Source organism: Lynx rufus, unplaced genomic scaffold, assembly GCF_022079265.1.
Source record: "Lynx rufus isolate CCGP_SWC_20201006 ecotype Redwood Valley unplaced genomic scaffold, mLynRuf1.p SCAF_9, whole genome shotgun sequence".
NCBI classification, from domain to species: Eukaryota; Metazoa; Chordata; class Mammalia; order Carnivora; family Felidae; genus Lynx; species Lynx rufus.
Window position 1 is genome coordinate 99,484,270 of NW_025814897.1, and position 19,102 is coordinate 99,503,371.

A 19,102-nucleotide genomic window follows, 5' to 3' on the forward strand; every position below is an offset into this window, starting at 1 on the left:
AAAAGATGCACACACACCTGACAGTGCTTTTTTTTTTCTCCAACTTTAATACACACTAAAACAAGTCACAGGAGAGTGCTCCTAGCCCAGAACTACACTCACCACCCCAAGACCACCCCAGGAATCCCAAAACACTGAGACCAGGAACTGGGTCCACGGCTCCTGGGGAGACCCATGCATTCCTGGAGAGGCCCAGGCACCCCTGAGCCCTTCTGTCACCTCCTGACCTCCCTATCTTCCCCTCAGGCTAGACTCAGTTGGCCCTTCCCTACCAGTCCCTTCCTAGATGCAGGCCGCCCCCCTCCCTGGGACCCAGGACTTCCTTCCTCCTCAAGGGACAGAAGGGCAGCAGGGGGCACCATGGTCCAGGGTCCTCGGGTCAGCTGTCCAAGAGAAGCTGGGCTCTGACGCAGGGTGGAGAAACACTGCAGAAGGTCTGTCAAGGCAGATCAGGCCCCCACACACTCCACGTAATTGGCAGGGTACAGACCGATGCGGCCACTCTGCAACTGGCCCTGGCACCAGCCCTGCTCATCCTCCTCGCTCATCTTCAGCAGCTCCTCCCCTGGGGGAAGGGGGATTAGTCACGGCCAATTGCCCTGGCCCAGCTCGCTTCTGCAACTGGGTCAAGGACTGAGGGAGAGGGGACAGTAGGAGAACCCAGCTAGAAGAGGAGACCTGTCTCAGGCAAAGGGAGGTCAAAGTCAGCAAGCCACTCCACCTCAGACCCTGAATGCATCAAGCAGGCCCAAGCTGGTGACTTTGAGAGGCAGGTGAGGGCTCAGAGCAGACACTCTGACTCCTGGGGGCTGGACCCAGAGTAGCCTTAAGAATCAGAGAACTGGGGGGGCGCCTGGGTGGCGCAGTCGGTTAAGCGTCCGACTTCAGCCAGGTCACGATCTCGCGGTCCGTGAGTTCGAGCCCCGCGTCAGGCTCTGGGCTGATGGCTCGGAGCCTGGAGCCTCTTCCGATTCTGTGTCTCCCCCTCTCTCTGTCCCTCCCCCGTTCATGCTCTGTCTCTCTCTGTCCCAAAAATAAATAAAAAACGTTGAAAAAAAAATTTAAAAAAAAGAATCAGAGAACTGGGGCGCCTCGGTGGCTCAGTTGGTTAACTGTCCAACTCTTGGTTTCAGCTCAGGTCATGATCTCATGGTTCGGGAGTTTGAGCCTCATGTCGGGCTCTGCACTAGCAGCGTGGAGCCTACTTGGGATTCTCTCTCCCACTCTCTCTCTCTCTCTCTGCCCCTCCCCCTCCCCCCAAAATTAATCAATAATAAACATTAAAAAAGAGAGAGAGAATCAGAGAACTGGTCCTTGGGAGGTAAACATTAGGCTTTCCTTTCCCACACCCCTGCTCAAGTTATAAAGGAAGGAAGGGGGAAGCTGAAGCCTGGAAAGGAACAGGAAAGGGGTCCCTGGGTACCTGCTCGGAAGCTCAGCTCATCAGCTTCCTGGCCAGCGTAGTCATAGAGTGCCCGCACCCGCACCCCTGTGGCAGCCTTCCGAGTGTTCTCCTCATCTGACCACTCCTCATCCTGCCCACCGCTAGAGACAGGAGACAGAAGTGGACAGGCTCAGGGCCCGAGGACCACCTTGAGCAAGAGAGCCTAGGACTCAGGGCCAAGGGCTCACCCTCTGGAAGAATCCTGGGAGAGGCAGGTGGGGAGAAACTGAAAAATCCCAGTCTGAGCTCTGCCACACAGGCCTGTGAGCTTGGTGCATTTCCTGCCACACAGGGCTGATGTGAGCAGTAGACAAGAGGGACCATGGGAAACGCCTGGCAAATCTAAACCACCATGAACACCGGCATCCTTGTAACTACTGAGTAGGTCCTGAGGTTCCTGGCACCAATTTTCAACCCCACTTTGGGTGTGAGAGGAATGAAGGGAAGGAGACAGAGGGAAAGAAGGCAGGGCAGGGGGCAGAGATCTTTCCTTCCCACAGCCAGGTTTCTGGCTCTTACCCTGCGGACCCCAGGGACTGGGGTGGGGGTGCAGCGCCATCTCTCGTGGGCACGATGCTGGTCAGAGTAACCTCATCAGGGCTCCGGCCACCCTTCTCCTTCCTGCTGATCGTCCTCTGTGTATCCAAGGACCACTCCTATGGGGACAGTGCTTAGGCTCAGACTGGGCCGTGGGGCTGTGGAGGCGGCCGGAGCCATTCAGACCTTCACCTACTTCATCCCAAGCCCTAGCCTCCCTCCTCAGGTCCAGGCTGAGCCCCCCACACCTCCCATACCTCAAACTGTGGCCAGTTCATGGCCATGCCTGGCCCGTGGGTGCTGCGCCACCAGCGCAGATCCTCTTCGTCACTGGCTGCCTCGATGCCCTGATGCAGGTCTCGGTGGAGTTCCTGGAACCTGTGACCCAAAGCACAGCCTCACACCGGGGAGCCCCGAGCCCCAGCACCGCCCCCCAAACTCATTGCACCTGGCCAGAGCCTGGGGGAGATGGAGGAGACCCAGCGTTGCCCAGACCTCCAGGCCCACCTCGCAGGCCATACCTCTCACTGCTGGAGAGGTCGAGGTGCTGGTGTAAGGTAAGCAGCATATCCTTGAAGAACAGAAGCCGCTGGCGCTCCGCGGCCTGGCAGGTCTCGAAGGCCTGCTCCATGTCTTCCATGTAGCGCGGGGTGTAGCGATGCAGCTCCGCCAGCGTCTGCTCATACTGGGTTTTCATCTGGGTGGGACAGGAGGGGCCCGGTGAGGACAAGACCTTCTTCCACTCAGGACTCCGCTCGTGTTTACTGAGCGCCGCTATGGGCGAGAGACCCCGGGCTAGGCACCGGCAGCAATCATTCTACAGACCCAGCGCCTGCCCTCCAAGACCCCAGCAGCCTAACAAGGGAGGTCACACTTGGGCAGAGCAGCTTTGAGAGTCTGGTGAGCGAGGATGGAGAGTGAGGTGAGGGTCAACCTATAGGGAGCGGTGGGCGGAACGGGGAAAGGCTTCATGGAGGAGGTAGAAACGGAGCAGCAGATACGCAGAGCTGGAGGAACGGGTGCTCTGGAAGAGCAGGCCACATGAGAGCCTGTCCCAGGCAGGATGCGGTGGAAGGAGCTGGAAGGTCTCCTCAACTGCTAAGCTCCTCCCAACATCCAAAACTGCACCGCTTCTTTCCCTGGGTAAAGCATCATCTTTTCTCTGGGTCCTCTTTTAAATGACGACCTGGAGAAGGGGTGGCAGGTGAGGAAGAGGGCTGGGAAAGGCACGTCGGCCGCCCGGTACCTTCTCAGCCTCCTTGGTGCAGCGTTCCACCCGCTCCTGCAGCTTGCGCAGCTGCTCCTGGGACACGGCGCTGTCTGCCTTTGCGTGGCTCTCCCGAGTCTGGGCTGTCTTCTCCTCCTTCCGGGCCGCATGGTAGCTCTTCTTGGACGCCTCAACCTGGCACGCACGGGGACAAGTCTGGACCCTGCGCGCCAAGCCCCGGCCCCAGTGGCCCAGGGCGGATTCAGGAAGGGACCCACCCCTCCCAGGCTCACCTCCTTCAGCCTCTTTAGCCAGGGCTTCTGGGCCTTGCGGAAGCCATCCTCGGCGGCCCGGCTCTCGCGGAAGCCACCCAGCACTGGCCGGTGGAAGGCCCCCCGCTGCCAGGAGCGCACCCGTTCGCTGTCCTGCCCCTGAAGCTTCTCCCGCACCTCCAGGTGCAGCGCACTCAGCCTCTCAGCTGCCGTGAAGAAGGCGTGCCAGGCCTTCTCCAGCGTGCCGTACTGGGGGCCTGCAGGGAGGAAGGGGCTTGGGCCAGGCCAGGGACGCCACCAGAAACCAGCCCACCCCCTCTCACTGGGTGCTGCGCCGGGCGCCAGGCACAGAGGGAATGCAGAGATGAACAACAAAGATGTCAGCTGCTGCTTTATCGGTATCTACTCTGTGCCTCGATATACGAGATCTCACTGAATCTTTATCCACCACCATGCAGAGAATGTCGTGATCAACATTTAACAGACAACAAACAGCAGCCCAGAAAAGTGAAGTTAACTGCCCAAAGCATTACAGCTACAAGTCGAACTGAGAATCAAACCCTGTATGAACCACTATACTTTATTGTCCCAAAGGGAAGAACTAGCCTCCGCCCTCAAGGAATGCAGCTGGTTAGGATGGAAAGATCCAAGCTCTTGAGTCAGAAGGCCTAGGTTCAAGCTTTAGCTCTTCCTAGCTGTGTGACCTCAGGCAAGTCACTTAGCGTCTCTGAACTTCTGGATTCTCCTCTAGAAAATGGATAGAACAGGACTGTCTCCATCACAGGGCTGTTACAAATATCAAAATAAGTGATGACCATACTTTGCAAACTCTTAACGGCACAACTGTAAGAATAACCAGGAGGCTCTTCGCTCTTCAAAGGGAAGGCAGACATGAAAGCCTCAAGCTTTCCATAAGAGGTGCAAAAACGAATCTGCCTTGTCTGATCTCCCTACCCTCAGTGGACCTCTGCTCCTGGCTAGGCCCAAACGCGGCCTCACCCTTTTCCACGGTGCCCCTCCACTTGCGGGCCCAATCAGCCAGCTGCTGGGCATAGGCCTTCTCGATGCGGGCGCGCTCCTGGAAACAGCTGATCAGATCCCCACATAGCCGATGCCCGTCCTCCACCCGCTGCACGGTCCTCCTGTAGTTGCCAGCCTGGGGCAGACGGGAGAAAGGCAGTGTCGCCAGGGAGAAGCCCCTCCAGGGCTGGGGCTGACAGCTAGCCTCCTCCCTGGAGAGGTGGCTGGGCCCAGAGTGGAGTGGGTACCCCCAAACCTAGGACCCAGCTGCTCACCTCCCAGAAACTGCCCTCTAGGGCCTCCCCTCCAGCGTCTTCCTCTGGGGCCATGGTGTCCCTGCAGCACGGAATGGTGGCGGACTGGGGCTGTGGAGAGCAGAGGGGTAAGCAGGGAAGCCGGATATACACTTTTGGGGAGAGAAGAAGATCCTCTCCTATCCCTGGGCTTTGTCCCCACTACTATCCCCACCATCTAAGGAACTGTCAGAGCTAGGACTTAGCAGGTAGACGTCTGGAAGGCCCCGGGAGGGGCTGGGATAGGAGAAAGGGTGGCCACTTCAAATCTCTTCCTCATGCCATGAGTCTGCCCACCCCCTCCCCCACCCAGCCTCATTTCACCTACCAGGGGGCCTACAGATCACTTCAGGGACCTGGGCGTCCAACTCTTAAAGCTTCAACCGTGATTCTGCCTTGAAGCTGACAAAAGCAAAAAAGCCAAGCAGGGGGTGAGGGCAGGGACTTAGAGCGTCCAGGGCGGTGCCCAGCTCCCCCGATATAGCAACTGCTGTCAGAAGCGCCAGATTCCAGCCAGGAGAATGCCAGGCGGGTCACAGGATCCAGCAGGGGATTAGGCGGCAGGCGGGGTGGGTGGTGGGCAGAGGGCCCTGCTGCCCCCGCCCCCCACCCAACTACAGATGAGAAAAGAGGATACCTGCCCAAGCCAGGCGCCATCGCCTTTGCTTGAACAACAAGGCGACCCTTTACCAGACGAGGCCAAGTCAGAGGGTTCCCGGCCACACTCCAGTAGCTCCCTTTGCCAGCAAGAGCAGACTGGGGGCCAAGAGGCCTGAATCCTATCTTGGCCAAGAAGCTTGAACAAGTGCATTTTACTGTCCTCCTAAGGAAGCCTTGGCTCCCTCCTAAGATGGAAATTTTGCCTCCTGGTCTTCTGTGCCAGGGCTGGTTTAAGACTCAAACCAGGAAGGGGCGCCTGGGTGGCTCAGTCGGTTGAGCATCCGACTTCAGCTCAGGTCATGATCTCGTGGTTCGTGGGTTCAAGCCTTCCGTCGGGCTCTGTGCTGACAGCTAAGAGCCTGGAGCCTGCTTTGGATTCTGTGTCTCCCTCTCTCTCTGTCCCTCCCCTGTTCGCTCTTTGTCTCTCTCTCAAAAATAAATAAACATTAAAATAAAATAAAATTTGGGGCGCCTGGGTGGCTCAGTTGGTTGAGCGGCCGACTTCGGCTCAGGTCACGATCTCGCAGTCCGTGAGTTCGAGCCCCGCGTCGGGCTCTGTGCTGACAGCTCAGAGCCTGGAGCCTGCTTCGGATTCTGTGTCTCCCTCTCTCTGACCCTCCCCCGTTCATGCTCTGTCTCTCTCTGTCTCAAAAATAAATAAACGTTAAAAAAAATTAAAAATAAATAAATAAATAGATAGATTAATTAATTAATTAATTAAATTTAAAAAAAAGACTCAAACCAGGAGGGGCACCTGGGTGGCTCAATCCGTTAAGCGTCCAACTCTTGATTTCCGTTCAGGTCACGATCTCAAGGTTTGAGCCCCACGTTGGGCTCTGTGCTGATGGTGCGGAACCTGCTTGGGATTCTATCTCTCTCCCTCTCTCTGCCCTTCCCACGAGCTCTCTAGCTCTCTCTCAAAATAAATAAATTAATTAATTAAAAAAAAAAGACTCAAACCAGGCAATGAGCAAGAAATATGAGGGCCTGACAGTCACAAGGGACATTCATCCTGTTCCACGGCATCCACTGAGGTCCCACAAGCCTCCGTGAGTAATGAGTAATTCAGCCCCGCCCTCAAAAAGCCCAGAGTTTGGGGCAGAATGGGAGGAGTCAGACAGGTGACCAGGCACTTGTAAGAGTGTGCTCCAGAATTGTAGAGGAGGGCAAGGCGGATTCCAACCCCAAAGCCACCACCCCAGAGGTTAGAGGACACAATGGCACGCAGCCACTCCCCTCCTGACCCTTGGCAGGGTCTCAGCTGTCCCTAGCACTGACTCAAGCCCCTAGAAGGAAACTGCTTCCTCCTCTGAGCAGGCCCAAGGGACACCACGAGGCCCAGGACACAGTATGTGCCCTCTGCCCCCAAAGCAGGACTCTATCACACTGCTCCCCTCCAAACGGACAAACAACTATCCATCCTTCAAAACTCAAATTGAGGCAACTTCACAGTCTCCCCCACCCCACTGCCCCATCCCCATTTACACAGCTCCTTGTGAGTCCTCAGTCCAGTTATATATGATATATTCCATTGGGTTGTGACTGACAGGGCAGAATCTGTCCCCAGTCATTGACAGAGGTGGTCCAATTTGTGTTTGTTCAGGCATTGGAGTTAGCAGTTGAATGAAGAAACAAACGACATCTACCTAAAGACCAGGGAACCTGATGGCTAGAGCAGCTGTGAGAAAGCTTGCCTGAAGTCGGATCCAGCCCTAATAGCTCAGAGAGAGAGCTGAGGCCTGCAGTGGATGGAGGTGTCTGGGTACAGAGCAGGAGAGGGACGGAGCAGCTGGTCCGCAAGGGTCCTCGGCACTTCACCTTGCTTCCTCTTGAATCTGCCCCACTTACCCAGAAAGGACTTGCCAACCAGATGGAGAGAAACAGAGCCACAGCTGTAAATCACAGAGCCTTCGGAGCTGTCCCAGTGAGGTATCCAGGGGCCCGGGCCCCCTGCCTGCTCCAGCCTCCAGGCTTGGCTCCCGGGAGAACTGCCCCCCACCCGTTCCCTCTCTCTAGCCCCAGAACAGAGCAAGCTGTGTGTGCTTGCTGGCACTGCTCCCTCCCGCCTCCCAGAGCAAACACAAGCCCAGAGTCCCAGGCACAGCCAGGCCCCGCAGCCCTGGCTGGATCCAGCCGTGGGGGTGGGCAGTGCAAACCATGGCCCCTGTTGAGGAGAGTCAGCACCTTGTGCCTCCTGACTTCAGCAGAGACCCAGATTGGTCCCCAGAACACACTCTGCCACCCGCAAGAGCTCAGAAAGCTAATAATGAACGCTTCCCAGCCGGGGTAGCCAGTACCTACTGGGCGTGCAGAAGTCTGCTGCGGCTTGGCAGGGCCTCCTCATAACTGCCTGGGCCAAGGTAAGGGAGTCCTGAGCCTCAGGGAAGAACCCACTCGCCCTACCTAAGGCAGGTAGGTACCCCCCACCTCGGCGCAGACCAGCCCCTACCCTTCCCAGAAGCTGGGGGCATGCCACTGGAAGGGAGCACTGCCATCCTGCCCTGCCCATCCTCCTGAGTCACAGGCTGCGCCCAAGGGTTTCTTCTCCCAGCAGCCCCTCCCCGTTCTCCCTAAGCCCTAAGATGTGAAGGCTCGGGAGTGGGCGGCCCATTGATCCAGAGAGTGGTGCCTAGGCTAGAGCGGCTGGGACCAGCAGCCAGAGCCGCCCCAGAGGGTGGGGGAAGGGGTGGCGCAGGGAGAGGGGAGGAGGCAGGGCCAGGGAGGGGCATAACAAAGGGGCACTTTTGGAAACCCGACCTGCAGCCCGAGGTGCCTGCTCCCTGATGACGCACTCCAAACCTGGAGCCTCCACACCAGACCTCGGAGCCCAGGGGCTGCCCGTCTCTGGCCTCAACCCTTTTGGACGGCGCCCTTCGACCGGCCCTCTTGCCGGCCCGGAGCTACACAACTCGGAGCCGGTGGAGCCCACGCGGAGCGGCCGGGCCAAGGCCTAACCATGGAGGCTTTAGGATTTGTTGGCCAAACTTGTTGAACTTGGTCTCGGCGGGGGTGGGGCCAGTCGATCACCGCTGAGGGAAGGGGGCGCACCCTGCCGGGCCAGCCCGGCCGTGGACTCCGGAAGGTGACCCGGGATAGCGGCCCAGGAATTAGGGCTCTTTGCAGCCAGCGAAGGGTCCCCGGGCAGCGGGGCCCCCAAAGGGCGTTTGGCGGCCTTTGAAAAGCCCCAGGAGATGGTGTGCCCCTCCACCCCCGACGTCCCCGTCTCCACTGCCAGCCTGGGAAATTGCGGGGTGCGCGGCGCAGCAGATGAGACGCCCGCTCCACTCGGCGGCACCTATTCCTGTCCCCGCACGGGGTCGGGTAGCCGCGGGTTCCCAGAGCGGGAGTCGGTCCCATTGCAAACTTTAGGAGCGGGAGGAGAGGGCGGGCTCTCCCGCCGCCGCCTCCCAGTGGTTCCCGCCGGGGCAGCACTCACCGCGTCCTCCCTGGGCGTCTCGGAGGGTGGGGGTCCGGCCACGCTCCGGCCAGAGTCCTGCCGCTCTCGGGCCGGGGCCGCCGCCTCCCGGAGCGCGCCCGGCCCTCCCCCGGGAAGCCCGGCCCCCGGCCCCGCCCTCTCCTCGCCGCCGCGGCCCCAACCCCACCCGCCACAGGCTGGGGCGCAGGGGCTGCAGGCATCGCGGCGACCGGCTGCTCCTCGAGCGCGGGCCGTGGGTATCGACTCTAACAGGAGAAGCGCCAGGGCCCGCTCCCCAGGGTGGCGCCGCGTCGCTCTATAGGGAGTCAGATTTCGGCTTTGCCCTTACCGGCCTTTGCAGAGCCTGGGAGACTCGTGGAAGGGGGAAGGGATGGGGCCTGCCGTGGCACCCCTTGGAGGGAGGCCTCGGGTCTACACTGCCTTCCATTTTATTTGCTGAGCATAGCTTTCTTAGAAGTTCGTTCCAGCGAGGCTCACAACCACCCTCTTTTAAGCGTTAGGATTCCCATTGTACAGATGCAGAAACTGAGGCTCAGAGACCTTCCTCAGCTTGCAAGAGATCTGTAGTCGGGCAAGACCCTGAACTCCAAACCCGTGCCCTTTCCATGTGCAGCCCTGCCTGCCAATCTGGAGGCGCATTCTGTGGACTGGGTAGGACACGCGATGGGGGTGGGGCAAAAAGGCATGAGCTCCTCCCGCTCCGTGTTCTTATTCCCAGATTTTGTACCAAGATTCATTCTTAAATCCCTTCGTCCCTCCACTCCCTTTGTCAGTCACCAGCCTTGGTAGATTTTTCCAGATCGCCACGATACCACCCGACTCTTAATAAGTCCCTTCTTCCTCACCCCCTTAGCCCCCACCCCGGGATTTTTTCGCAGCCAGCCCGTCTGTTATTTATATCCACTGGAGCGGTCCAAGAATGTTCCGAGGCTGACCTAATCGCCACCTGCTTGACCTCCCGGTCCCACCCTACCCCCCCCCCCCCCCCGCGGATCCCTTCTGGGCCGGGAGACCCGGCAACCGAGCCCTCCCCCTAGCAGAAGAGACGGGGCACGGGCGGGCTAGCAGGGTCCGAGGCACCGGGCGCTCAGAGGGTCCAGAGGGTGCAAAATCCCTCGGGGAATGGGAAGCCGCCTCGGACTCCAAGGAGTGCGCCCCCAGGGGGACGGTGCGGTGCTCTGGAAAGCCAAAGGCCAGGCTGTTCTCTCTCCAGCACGTACTCTTGGTCCCCACTCCCCGCCCCTCCACCACTCCCTGAGGAGCGTGAGTGCGTGTGCGCGGATTTTTAAACTGCAGCTTTAAAAATAGCAGAAGTATGTTGTTTCTGAATCCGAGAGGAGTCACTGACGCGTTCTTTACGCAGATAAATCCGCTCATGAGATGGAAAAGGGCCCTGAAGAGAATGAATGAGGGTAATTTCAGGTGGTAGTATTAGCCGCTGAGGATTGAGTTACTCCCCAGTCCTGGCAGGAGGGTGAAAATGGGCATCCAGGACGTACTGTGTTTGGCAAATCCTACCTGAGTAGTGGATCCTGGCCTTGTCGCTCACAGGGTGTGTACTCAGCAGGATGTGGCTTCTGAAACCAGTTTCAACACCTAGTCTCTGTTGGGGCATGAAAAAGCCACTTTTCTTCATATTTCTGTTTCTACCTCTATGAAACACGACGTGTGACCCGGCTGACCTCCCAAATGGGCCATGTGCCCTAGCTAATTAATGATCGTAAAAGCTGTAAATGAGAGGAGCTGGGGTAATATATAATGACAGCTATAGTGTTCCGTACTATTTTAAATCAGTTAATATCCCACCTAGTGCCTCGAGGCCTTTAGGCACCTAGACAGAAAGTGTGAAAACACAAGAATGAAATTAATTACAGGAACCGCCTCTTAAAACCCCATTAAAAATAAAGGCTGCAAGCCAGACTGGCACCTGGGGAAGCCAGGCCAGAGACAGACTCCGTAAACAAGGCTGTTCGTCAGATCTCAAGGGGAAGGAGATATGGAGTGGAAAGCATCTGGGTTCCCTTAGATTCAAATCTGGAAGCTGAAAGCAGAAACGTTGCAGCTGATTTTAAATGCCCCTAAGGTACTGCAGGGAGAAAAAATAAACCAAAACCCAGAGCACACTGAGCTGCTTCAAAGGTGAAAGGAGACAGAGCTGCCTCAGGAAAGCCAGGCCCCTGCTAGTGCTGCCTGCAGGGCTCAGATTTCTATGCCCCGTAGCCAGAAAGCCCCGGCACACTCACATGGCCCTATGAGCGCAATACCCAACTTGAACGGAGTTCAAGATGAGATGCCTGAGGGGCACCTGGGTGGCTCAGTCGGTTAAGTGTCCAACTCCTGGTTTTGGCTCAGGTCATGATCTCACGGTTTGGGAGTTGAGCCCACATCAGGCTCTGTGCTGACAGGGGGAGCCTGCTTGGGAGTCTGTCTGCCTTCCTTCTCAGCCCCTCCCCCATTCGCATGGTCTCTGTCTCTCTCAAAATAAAAATAAATAAACTTAAAAAAAAAAAAAAAAGATGAGATGCTCTAGGTCAGAGGGCTGGATAGACAGAAACCTAGAAAGGCAGCTTGGTTCAGGGCACCAGGGGTGGGGGGCTCTGGGGGGGTGCAGATTGGTCCAAAGCCCAAGCTCACAGCACTCGCGGGCTCACTCACCTTGAGTTTCTGGAATGTGCTAACCACTGTACCTTTATTTGTTTATTTATTCATTCAGTCATCCAGTCAAGAAATCATTTGCATTTTTGTTCTATGCTAAGCCATATGTTAGATATTGAGAATACGAGATAAACAAGGCAGAGCCTTAAGTGCATGACAGTGATACAGTGTGGGTAGGAAGTACTTTGGGAAAACAGAGCAAGAGACCACCCTTGGCCCGGTGATGACACTTGATTGATCTTGATGAGCAGGAATTAGTCACATGCAGAGGCATTCTAGGCGGGAACACCAGGGTGTGCCAAGCCCCAGAGGTGTTAGCATATGACTTGGTGATCCAACAATTTTTTGGAATCTACCCTAGACAAACATGTGTAGAAGTGCAAAAAAGGTACAAGGATGTTTGCATGTAGTATCGTTTGCAGTGAGGGAAAACTGGAAACTAATGTCCACGAAGAGGTGCTGGCTGGCAGGTCACCAAGGTGCATGGGCCAAACAGTGCCAAGAGGCCCTGGCCCACAGACTCCCTCTGGGGACAGGCTGATGGAAACATCCCATCACTTGACAGCTGCACTAACACGTAACCACTCGCTATTTGTCGCTATTTCACACTTGTAGTTAGGAACTGAATTTTTAAGTCAATTTAATTAACTAAAAATTTAACAGCCACGTGTGGCTAGTGGCAACTGTACTGGACAGTTCTGGTCAAGAATATCTAGAATAGTGAGTTCAGGACGGGGTGTAGGCAGATGGAAGATGAAGCTGGGAAATGAGATTGAATAGTGAAGGTTTTGCAAGGTGGTTTGAAGGGGTTCCGACTTGATCCTATAGGCAGTGGGAAGTGTGCGTGTGAGGGGCTCGGTGAAATTTATCCAAAGAACCCTGGCAGGCAGCCTCTCGAAGGCAGAGGAGAGCAGGCAGAGAGGGCTGCCGGCAGGCTTTGTCTTTTCAGAAGGCTGCTGTGTTTCTCTCCGTGGCCTCTGGACATTGCCCCAGCATTCCTGACGGGCAGCTGAGTAAAGTATTCTGGTTCAACAGCTATGTTTTTAAGATCTCCGGCAACCCCAGGTAGAAAAACTGGTTGGAGTTATCGCTCGGGGTTAACCTCAGTGGGGGAAGCTGTTCTGGGCAGGAAGGACAGCAGATGGATGGTATTAGAGTAAGAATGCATAGCAGGCTTCAGCGGAGCCTGTAGAGAAAGCTTCTCCAGGGTCAGGAATTCGCCCAGGGCAGATTCTTTGGAAGGTACCAAGGAGCTGCCGCTATACCCAGTCCAGGTTTCAGCTCAGTAGGCGGATGGTTCTGCTCAGGAAGGCTGCCCTGGTTCATTCGGACCCTACTCCGAAGACCACTGGGGGCCTCCTTATTTCAGAGAGAAATTCTAGTGGAGGATGCATTGATTTAGCTAGCTTTCACACCCAGTCTGCCAGACACCAGGCTGGGTGCTTGGTCCACAATGCAAGTAAAGCAGACACGCTCCTTGACTTCATGTGGTTGTCCACTAAAACCAAATGAACGCGGCCCATATACATAGTTACAAATCGTGATACGTGTTCTCAAGGAAAAAAACCCATTTGGGGCGCCTGGGTGGCTTAGTCGGTTAAGCATCCCACTCTTGATTTCAGCTCGGGTCATGATCTCACAGTTCGTGGGTTCGAGCCCCACATCAGGCTCTGTGCTGACATGACAGAGCCTGCTTGGGATCCTCTCTCTCCCTTCTCTCTCCCTCTAGAATAAATAACCATTTAAAAAAAATTAAAGGAAAAAAAACCACTTAGGATACAGTGCTATGAGAGAATAACAGGGGAAACATAAATTCAGTTAGAGGAGGGTCAGAGAAGACCTCTTTCAGGAAGTTTCAGCTTCTCTGCCCCAAAAAAGCCTCCAAAGACCCCAAAGACAAATGGAAGTGAGCCTGGTAATGAGGGAACCACCGAGGAGAGAGCACTCTATGCTAAAAGATTAATGTGTGCAAAGGCCCTGAAATGGGAACTTGACCTTCTGGGAAAGAAGGTAAGGTGGGTAGGGCATGGTGAATGAGAGAGTGAGAAGTCCGGGGTGAGGTAAGAGAGGCAGGCAGCACCCAAACACTGCAGGCTTTGTCTTATTCTGAATGCAGGATTTAAGCAGAAGAGTGACGGACTGTCTTTCTGGATGTTGTGGGAGGAATAGATACAGAACAGGGCACCAGCAACCCGTAGCCTGGATGGAACACGAGCGAAGAATGGTTTTTACATGTCTAAATGGTTGAAAAGAATCAACAGAGGTATATTTTGCGATATGTGGAGGTTATAAGGAATTCAAATTTCAGTGTCCATAAAGTTTAATTGGAACACAGCCACACCCACTCGTTTACATATTGTCTATGGCTGCTTCCATGTTGCAATGGCGGAGTGGAGTAAATTGCAATGGGGATTGCATGGCCAGAAAAACCTAAAATATTTACTATCAAGCCCTTTACACAGAAACTATGTGGCCTCTGTATTAGAGGGAGACTAAAAGAGGGAGACCAATTAGGAGGTCGCTTCAGTCAACCAGGTACTGGGGATAGGGACTTGTTGTAGGGGCTTGCTCAGTGTATGGATTGAAGAAGTATTCGGGCGGAAAAAATCAATGGAACTTGATGATGGGTTAAATGTAGATGGTGAGGGAGAAGTACATTTCAAAATGAATCCCAACCTGTGATCTTGGATTGGATTCTGGTCCGGAGTAGGACATTAGCGGGGCACTTGGGAAAATTGGAATAAAATTTATAGATTAGATAATGGTGTTTTTAGTACTCACTTTCTCTCTCTCTCTCTCTCTCTCTCTCTCTCTTTCTCTCTCTCTCTCTTTTTAAAGTAGGCTCTGTGCCCAGCGTGGGGCTTGAACTCACGACCCCTGAGATCACAGGGTCCACCAACTGAGCCAGGCAGGCGCCCGGTAAATTTTCTCATCTTGATCATTGTATTGCAGTTACGTCTCATGTTACACTCAGGATATTAGGGAAGAGCGTATGGAAACTCTTTGTAAACTTTTCTTCGCCACTCTTTGTTAAGTCTGAAATTCTGTCAAAGTGAAAAGTTTAAACATAAAACAAATGCAAATGACTTGCAGGTGTTTACCTTGAGTCGGAAATGCCAGGGAGGGGAAATGTGACCGAGGCAGGGGAAGAGCAGAAAATCAAGACTTCACTTTTGGATACAGTAGGTTGAGACGCTGAGATGTCCAAGTGGCTGTGTCAGGAAGGCAGAGCCAGATTATTCCGGATGTCACCTATGAGCCAGGGGAAGGGATAGAACCCATGCAAGCCAACCTCAGACAGGGGGGCTCTGTGCCTGAGGTGAGGCAGGCCACAGTGAAGCAGGACACGGGTGGGGGGGGGGGGCGCATGCGCATGGAGTGTCTGTGGCTTGGCACGCGTTGTGTCCCGCGCTTTGGCCTCTGAGCCTCGCAACAACCCTCTCCAGGAGGCCTAATTCTTCCCAGTTTACAAAGGAGAAGACTCAGAGAGGTGCTAAGATTTCTCGAAGACCCAGCAAGGATATGGGAGAGTGAGAGCTGTCTAACCCCACCACCAGTGAGTCGCTCTCCCACTTGGTGATGCGGACTGAACACCCACGGCAGAGACTGGGTATGTTAGTTTCCTGCAGCTAACAAAGTAGCACACACTAGGTGGCTTAAAACAACAGAAATTTCTTCTCTTCTAGTTCTGGAGGCCAGAAATCCAAAATTAAAGTATCAGCGGGGTCATGCTCCCTCCCAGGCTCAGGGAGTGGGAGGTGGGGGTGGGGAACGCGGGGGAGGGAGTGGAGAATCTTGCCCTTCTCCTAGCTTCTGGTGGCTGCCAGCAATCTGGTGGTCTTTGGCATACTGTGTATCACTCCGATCTCTGCCTCTGTCTTCACATTGCCTTCTCTGTGTGTTTGTCTCTCTGTCTCATTCCCCCTTTGCCTCACTGTTTTTATTTGCCTATTTATTTATTTATAACTGCTTTATTATTTATTTTTGAGAGAGACAGAATACAAACGAGGGAGGGTCAGAGAGAGAGGGGGAGACGGACGATCCGAAGCAGGCTCTGCACTGAGAGTGCCAGAGCCTGATGTGGGGCTCGAACTCACCAACTGTGAGATCGCGACCTGAGCGAAACCAAGAGTCTGACGCCTAACCAACCGAGCCACCCAGGTGCCCCCTCTCTGTTTTTATTCTTTGACTCGTTTTATTTTTATTGAATTATAGTTGACACACAATGTTGCATTAGTCTCAGGTGTGCAACACAGTGATTCCACAACTCAACACGTTATGCTATGGTTTGTTGTTGCTGTGGGGTTTTTGTTGTTGTTTGTTTTTAATTGTTTGAGAGAGAGAGGGAAAGAACACAAAGAACGCGTGTGAGCTGGGGAGAGAGGCAGAGGGAGGGAGAGAGAGAGAGAGAGAGAGAGGGAGGGAGGGAGGGAGGGAGGGAGAGAGAATCTTAAGCAGGCTCCAGGCTCTCAGCACAGAGCCCAACAGGGGGTTCAATCCCACAACCTTGGGATCATGACTCAGACGCTCAACAGGCTGAGCCACACAGCCCCTGCTGTTGCTGTTGTTAATTGAAGTAGAGTTGACACACAATGTTCTATTACCTCTGCCTCACTCTTATAATGACATTTGGACCTGGATTTAAGACCTACTGGGATAATAATCCAGGATGATCTCCTCACCTCAAGACACTTAAATACATCTCCGAGGTCCTTTCTCTAGGTAACATTCTCAGGTTCTGGGACTTAGGATGTGGATTTCTCTTTTCAGGGACCACTACTCGACCTGCCACACCAGGCCAGCTATTAGCCTTGGAAATCTGTAAAATGTGACATGAACTTAAAAAGCAAGCCATCTTTCGGAATTGTTCATCCAGTTCCACTAATGTGCCTCTTTGCAGAGTACAGCAGCAGCCTCAATGCTGCCACCACACATGTGGCTTGGTCTTCTAGGCGGCCTATAATTACAAAACTTTCAGACTCCAGGGCCTGATGACACAGGGAGAATCAAGCACAAAGGACAGTAAACGTGTCTGCGAGGATGCCCACTGGAAGTCTCAAGTGTTGGGGAGGCTGTGAGTGTATCTGTAGCACGATACCCCCTCCAGGCTATTGGCTTCACCAATAAGAACCACAGCTCCCCATGCCGCCCACTGCCTTCCCCGACAGAAACTCAGCTGTGGTTCCTTGGGCCAGTTTTTTGTCACATGTTCCTGGAGTTACAATGTCATAGTAGGGACAAGAGCCAAAGCAGGGCCGTGGAGGCTGGGGTGGGAGAAGGGAATATAAGGGGATGTGAATGTAGCTCTCCCAGACCCACTAGCATGTGACTCATCCACCCATAGGCAACTGGCTTGGCTGTAACACAGAGAGAATCATTTTTATTCCTGCCACTTGGGATTTTTGCAGTCCTCGGAAGAGAGTGAGCAGAAGGCACTGCCAGAATTCAAACCCCTGGTTTCTGATTCTCTGGTCCCCCCTCTTCCACTGGTGGCTACCTGACTGGTGGAACGCTTAATGGCAAAGAGCATTACCTTTATCAGACCTTATCAGTAAATAACATATCGCCAGGAGATTATATAACAAGCTCTATTTGTAGAACACTTTACAGTTTGCAAAGCACTTTCCCATATACTATTTCAGTACTCTGGCAGTTGCCCCGCAAATCTGGCTGCCTAGAGAAGTTTCCTGGCATCCCGTATCTATGGTATTTCATGACAGGGTATTGATTTAGAGTGTGGATTGTGCCTCATGCCCCACAGCAGAGACAGAAGGTGGGTTTTTTTTCTTTTTCTTTTTCTTTCTTTCTTTCTTTCTTTCTTTCTTTCTTTCTTTCTTTCTTTCTTTCTTTCTTTCTTTTTTTGTATTTACACAGCTGTCTGACACTTCCAAAGCTACCCCAAATATTTATTTACTTTGTGAGAGAGAGAGAGAGAGAGTGGGGGAGGGCTAGAGAGAGAGGAAGAGAGAGAGATTCCCAAGCAGGCTCCACGCTGTCAGGGCAAAGCCTGATGTGGGCCTCAAACCCACTAACCATGAGATCATGACCTGAGCACAAATCAACAGTTGGATGCTTAACCGACTGAGCCACCCAGGCGCCCCTATAGTTTTGAAAATGGATGCTAGTCCCAGAGGGTAGGAGTCATGCTCTCATTTAGCAGTACTACAGAATTTATTCATATTTGGGCATTTAAATACGTATTGGAGATGCCAAACAACAGGGACCCTGGATGCTGTATTCCGTCTGTCTCCAATCCTTTTGGAGGAATTTAAACCTCGGTCCCCTGCAAGCCCTGCAGAATCCTCGAGGCTGTCATTTGCAAACCACTGGATGCAGTAACTGTGTGTGGGAAGCCAGCACATACCATCCTTGTGGATTACGGATAGCTTTGCAGACTCAGCAGAGTTTTTGGATCCATAGACAGCCTGATCAGAATCAGAGTCATGTACCGGCCTGCACCAGAGAAATGATTCCTACTTGATGGGAATTTTCCACAAGGAGGCCAGAGTTGAAAGCAGTCGCTGGTTTCTGCTGCTGTAATAGCAAGTCACAAGATCCCGGCTTTTAAAACCGGAAGGGATCTGAAAGACCACCGAGTACCTTGACCTGATTTCATGATGATGAAACTTAGGCATAGAGAAGTGAAATGAAGAACCCAAGATACATGATGTAAGAACAGTGCTCTTCCCACTGTGCTATATTATCTGTTCCAGAAAACACATAAGCCACATACTGTTTTGCAGATCAAAGAAACTGGCATTATTTAGGGTCATGCTCGTGGTCTGCCCGGCTTCCAGTGTGAACACGAGACGTTAATTTGCTATCACCAGCAGCTTTTGAATGAATTGCCTTGTGATGCCTTATGTCAAAGATAGTGTCACAGATAAGACCAAAACACCTATAAACAGTTTCATAGCACAGCCTCTCTGTGGCATGAAACCAGAGCAATGCTGTACCATTCACCTCATTATCAGGTTAGCAGCATCACAAAATACGTATTAAATTTTTTTTAATCCTTATTTATTTTTGAGAGAGAGAGAGAGAGAGAGAGAGAGCGAGCGAGCATGAGCAGGGGAGGGGCAGAGAGAGAGGGAGATACAGAAGCCGAAGCAGGCTCCAGGCTCTGAGCTGTCAACACAGAGCCCGCCCCGGGGCTCGAACTCACAAACCACGAGACCACGCCCTGAGCCAAAGCCGGACGCTTAACAGACTGAGCCACCCAGGCGCCCCCCCCCAAAATACTTATTAAATACTTTTGTCCGATCTGCACCTGATGGTTCATCAGATGGGAATGGATGACATTAAGTCCCCAGGAAGTCATTTTGTGGTGAAACACAGCAAAACCCAGGGTAAAAATACCCCAAAGCACAATCTGAAACAAAATACTTTACTGGCATGTTCAAGGCAGGTTTCCATACTCACACGTAGTTTTTTTAATTCACCGTGGAAAAGCTCCCCAAACCTAAAAACAGATTCTGGGAAAACCTGGCATTAAGCAGGACATTTCCTCTGCTCGTGAATCCATCACAGCTAATTAGTACCTCCACGTCCGTCTTCCCATTTCCTACTCTCTCTGCC

The 19,102-nt window shown here is 53.6% G+C and overlaps 1 protein-coding gene across 1 annotated transcript; it reads right to left on the reverse strand.

Moving 5' to 3' along the window:
• Positions 1–43: 43 nt before the first annotated feature.
• Positions 44–5,370, reverse strand: PACSIN3 (protein kinase C and casein kinase substrate in neurons 3). Its single transcript, XM_047072503.1, has 10 exons — positions 5,102–5,370; positions 4,756–4,845; positions 4,460–4,616; positions 3,482–3,717; positions 3,228–3,383; positions 2,503–2,678; positions 2,239–2,359; positions 1,964–2,100; positions 1,424–1,545; positions 44–565 (listed from the first exon to the last, which is right to left on the reverse strand). Exons 2-10 carry the CDS (start codon positions 4,807–4,809, stop codon positions 450–452), a joined length of 1,275 nt encoding a protein of 424 aa, XP_046928459.1. The 5' UTR covers positions 4,810–4,845; positions 5,102–5,370; the 3' UTR covers positions 44–449.
• Positions 5,371–19,102: the final 13,732 nt, after the last annotated feature.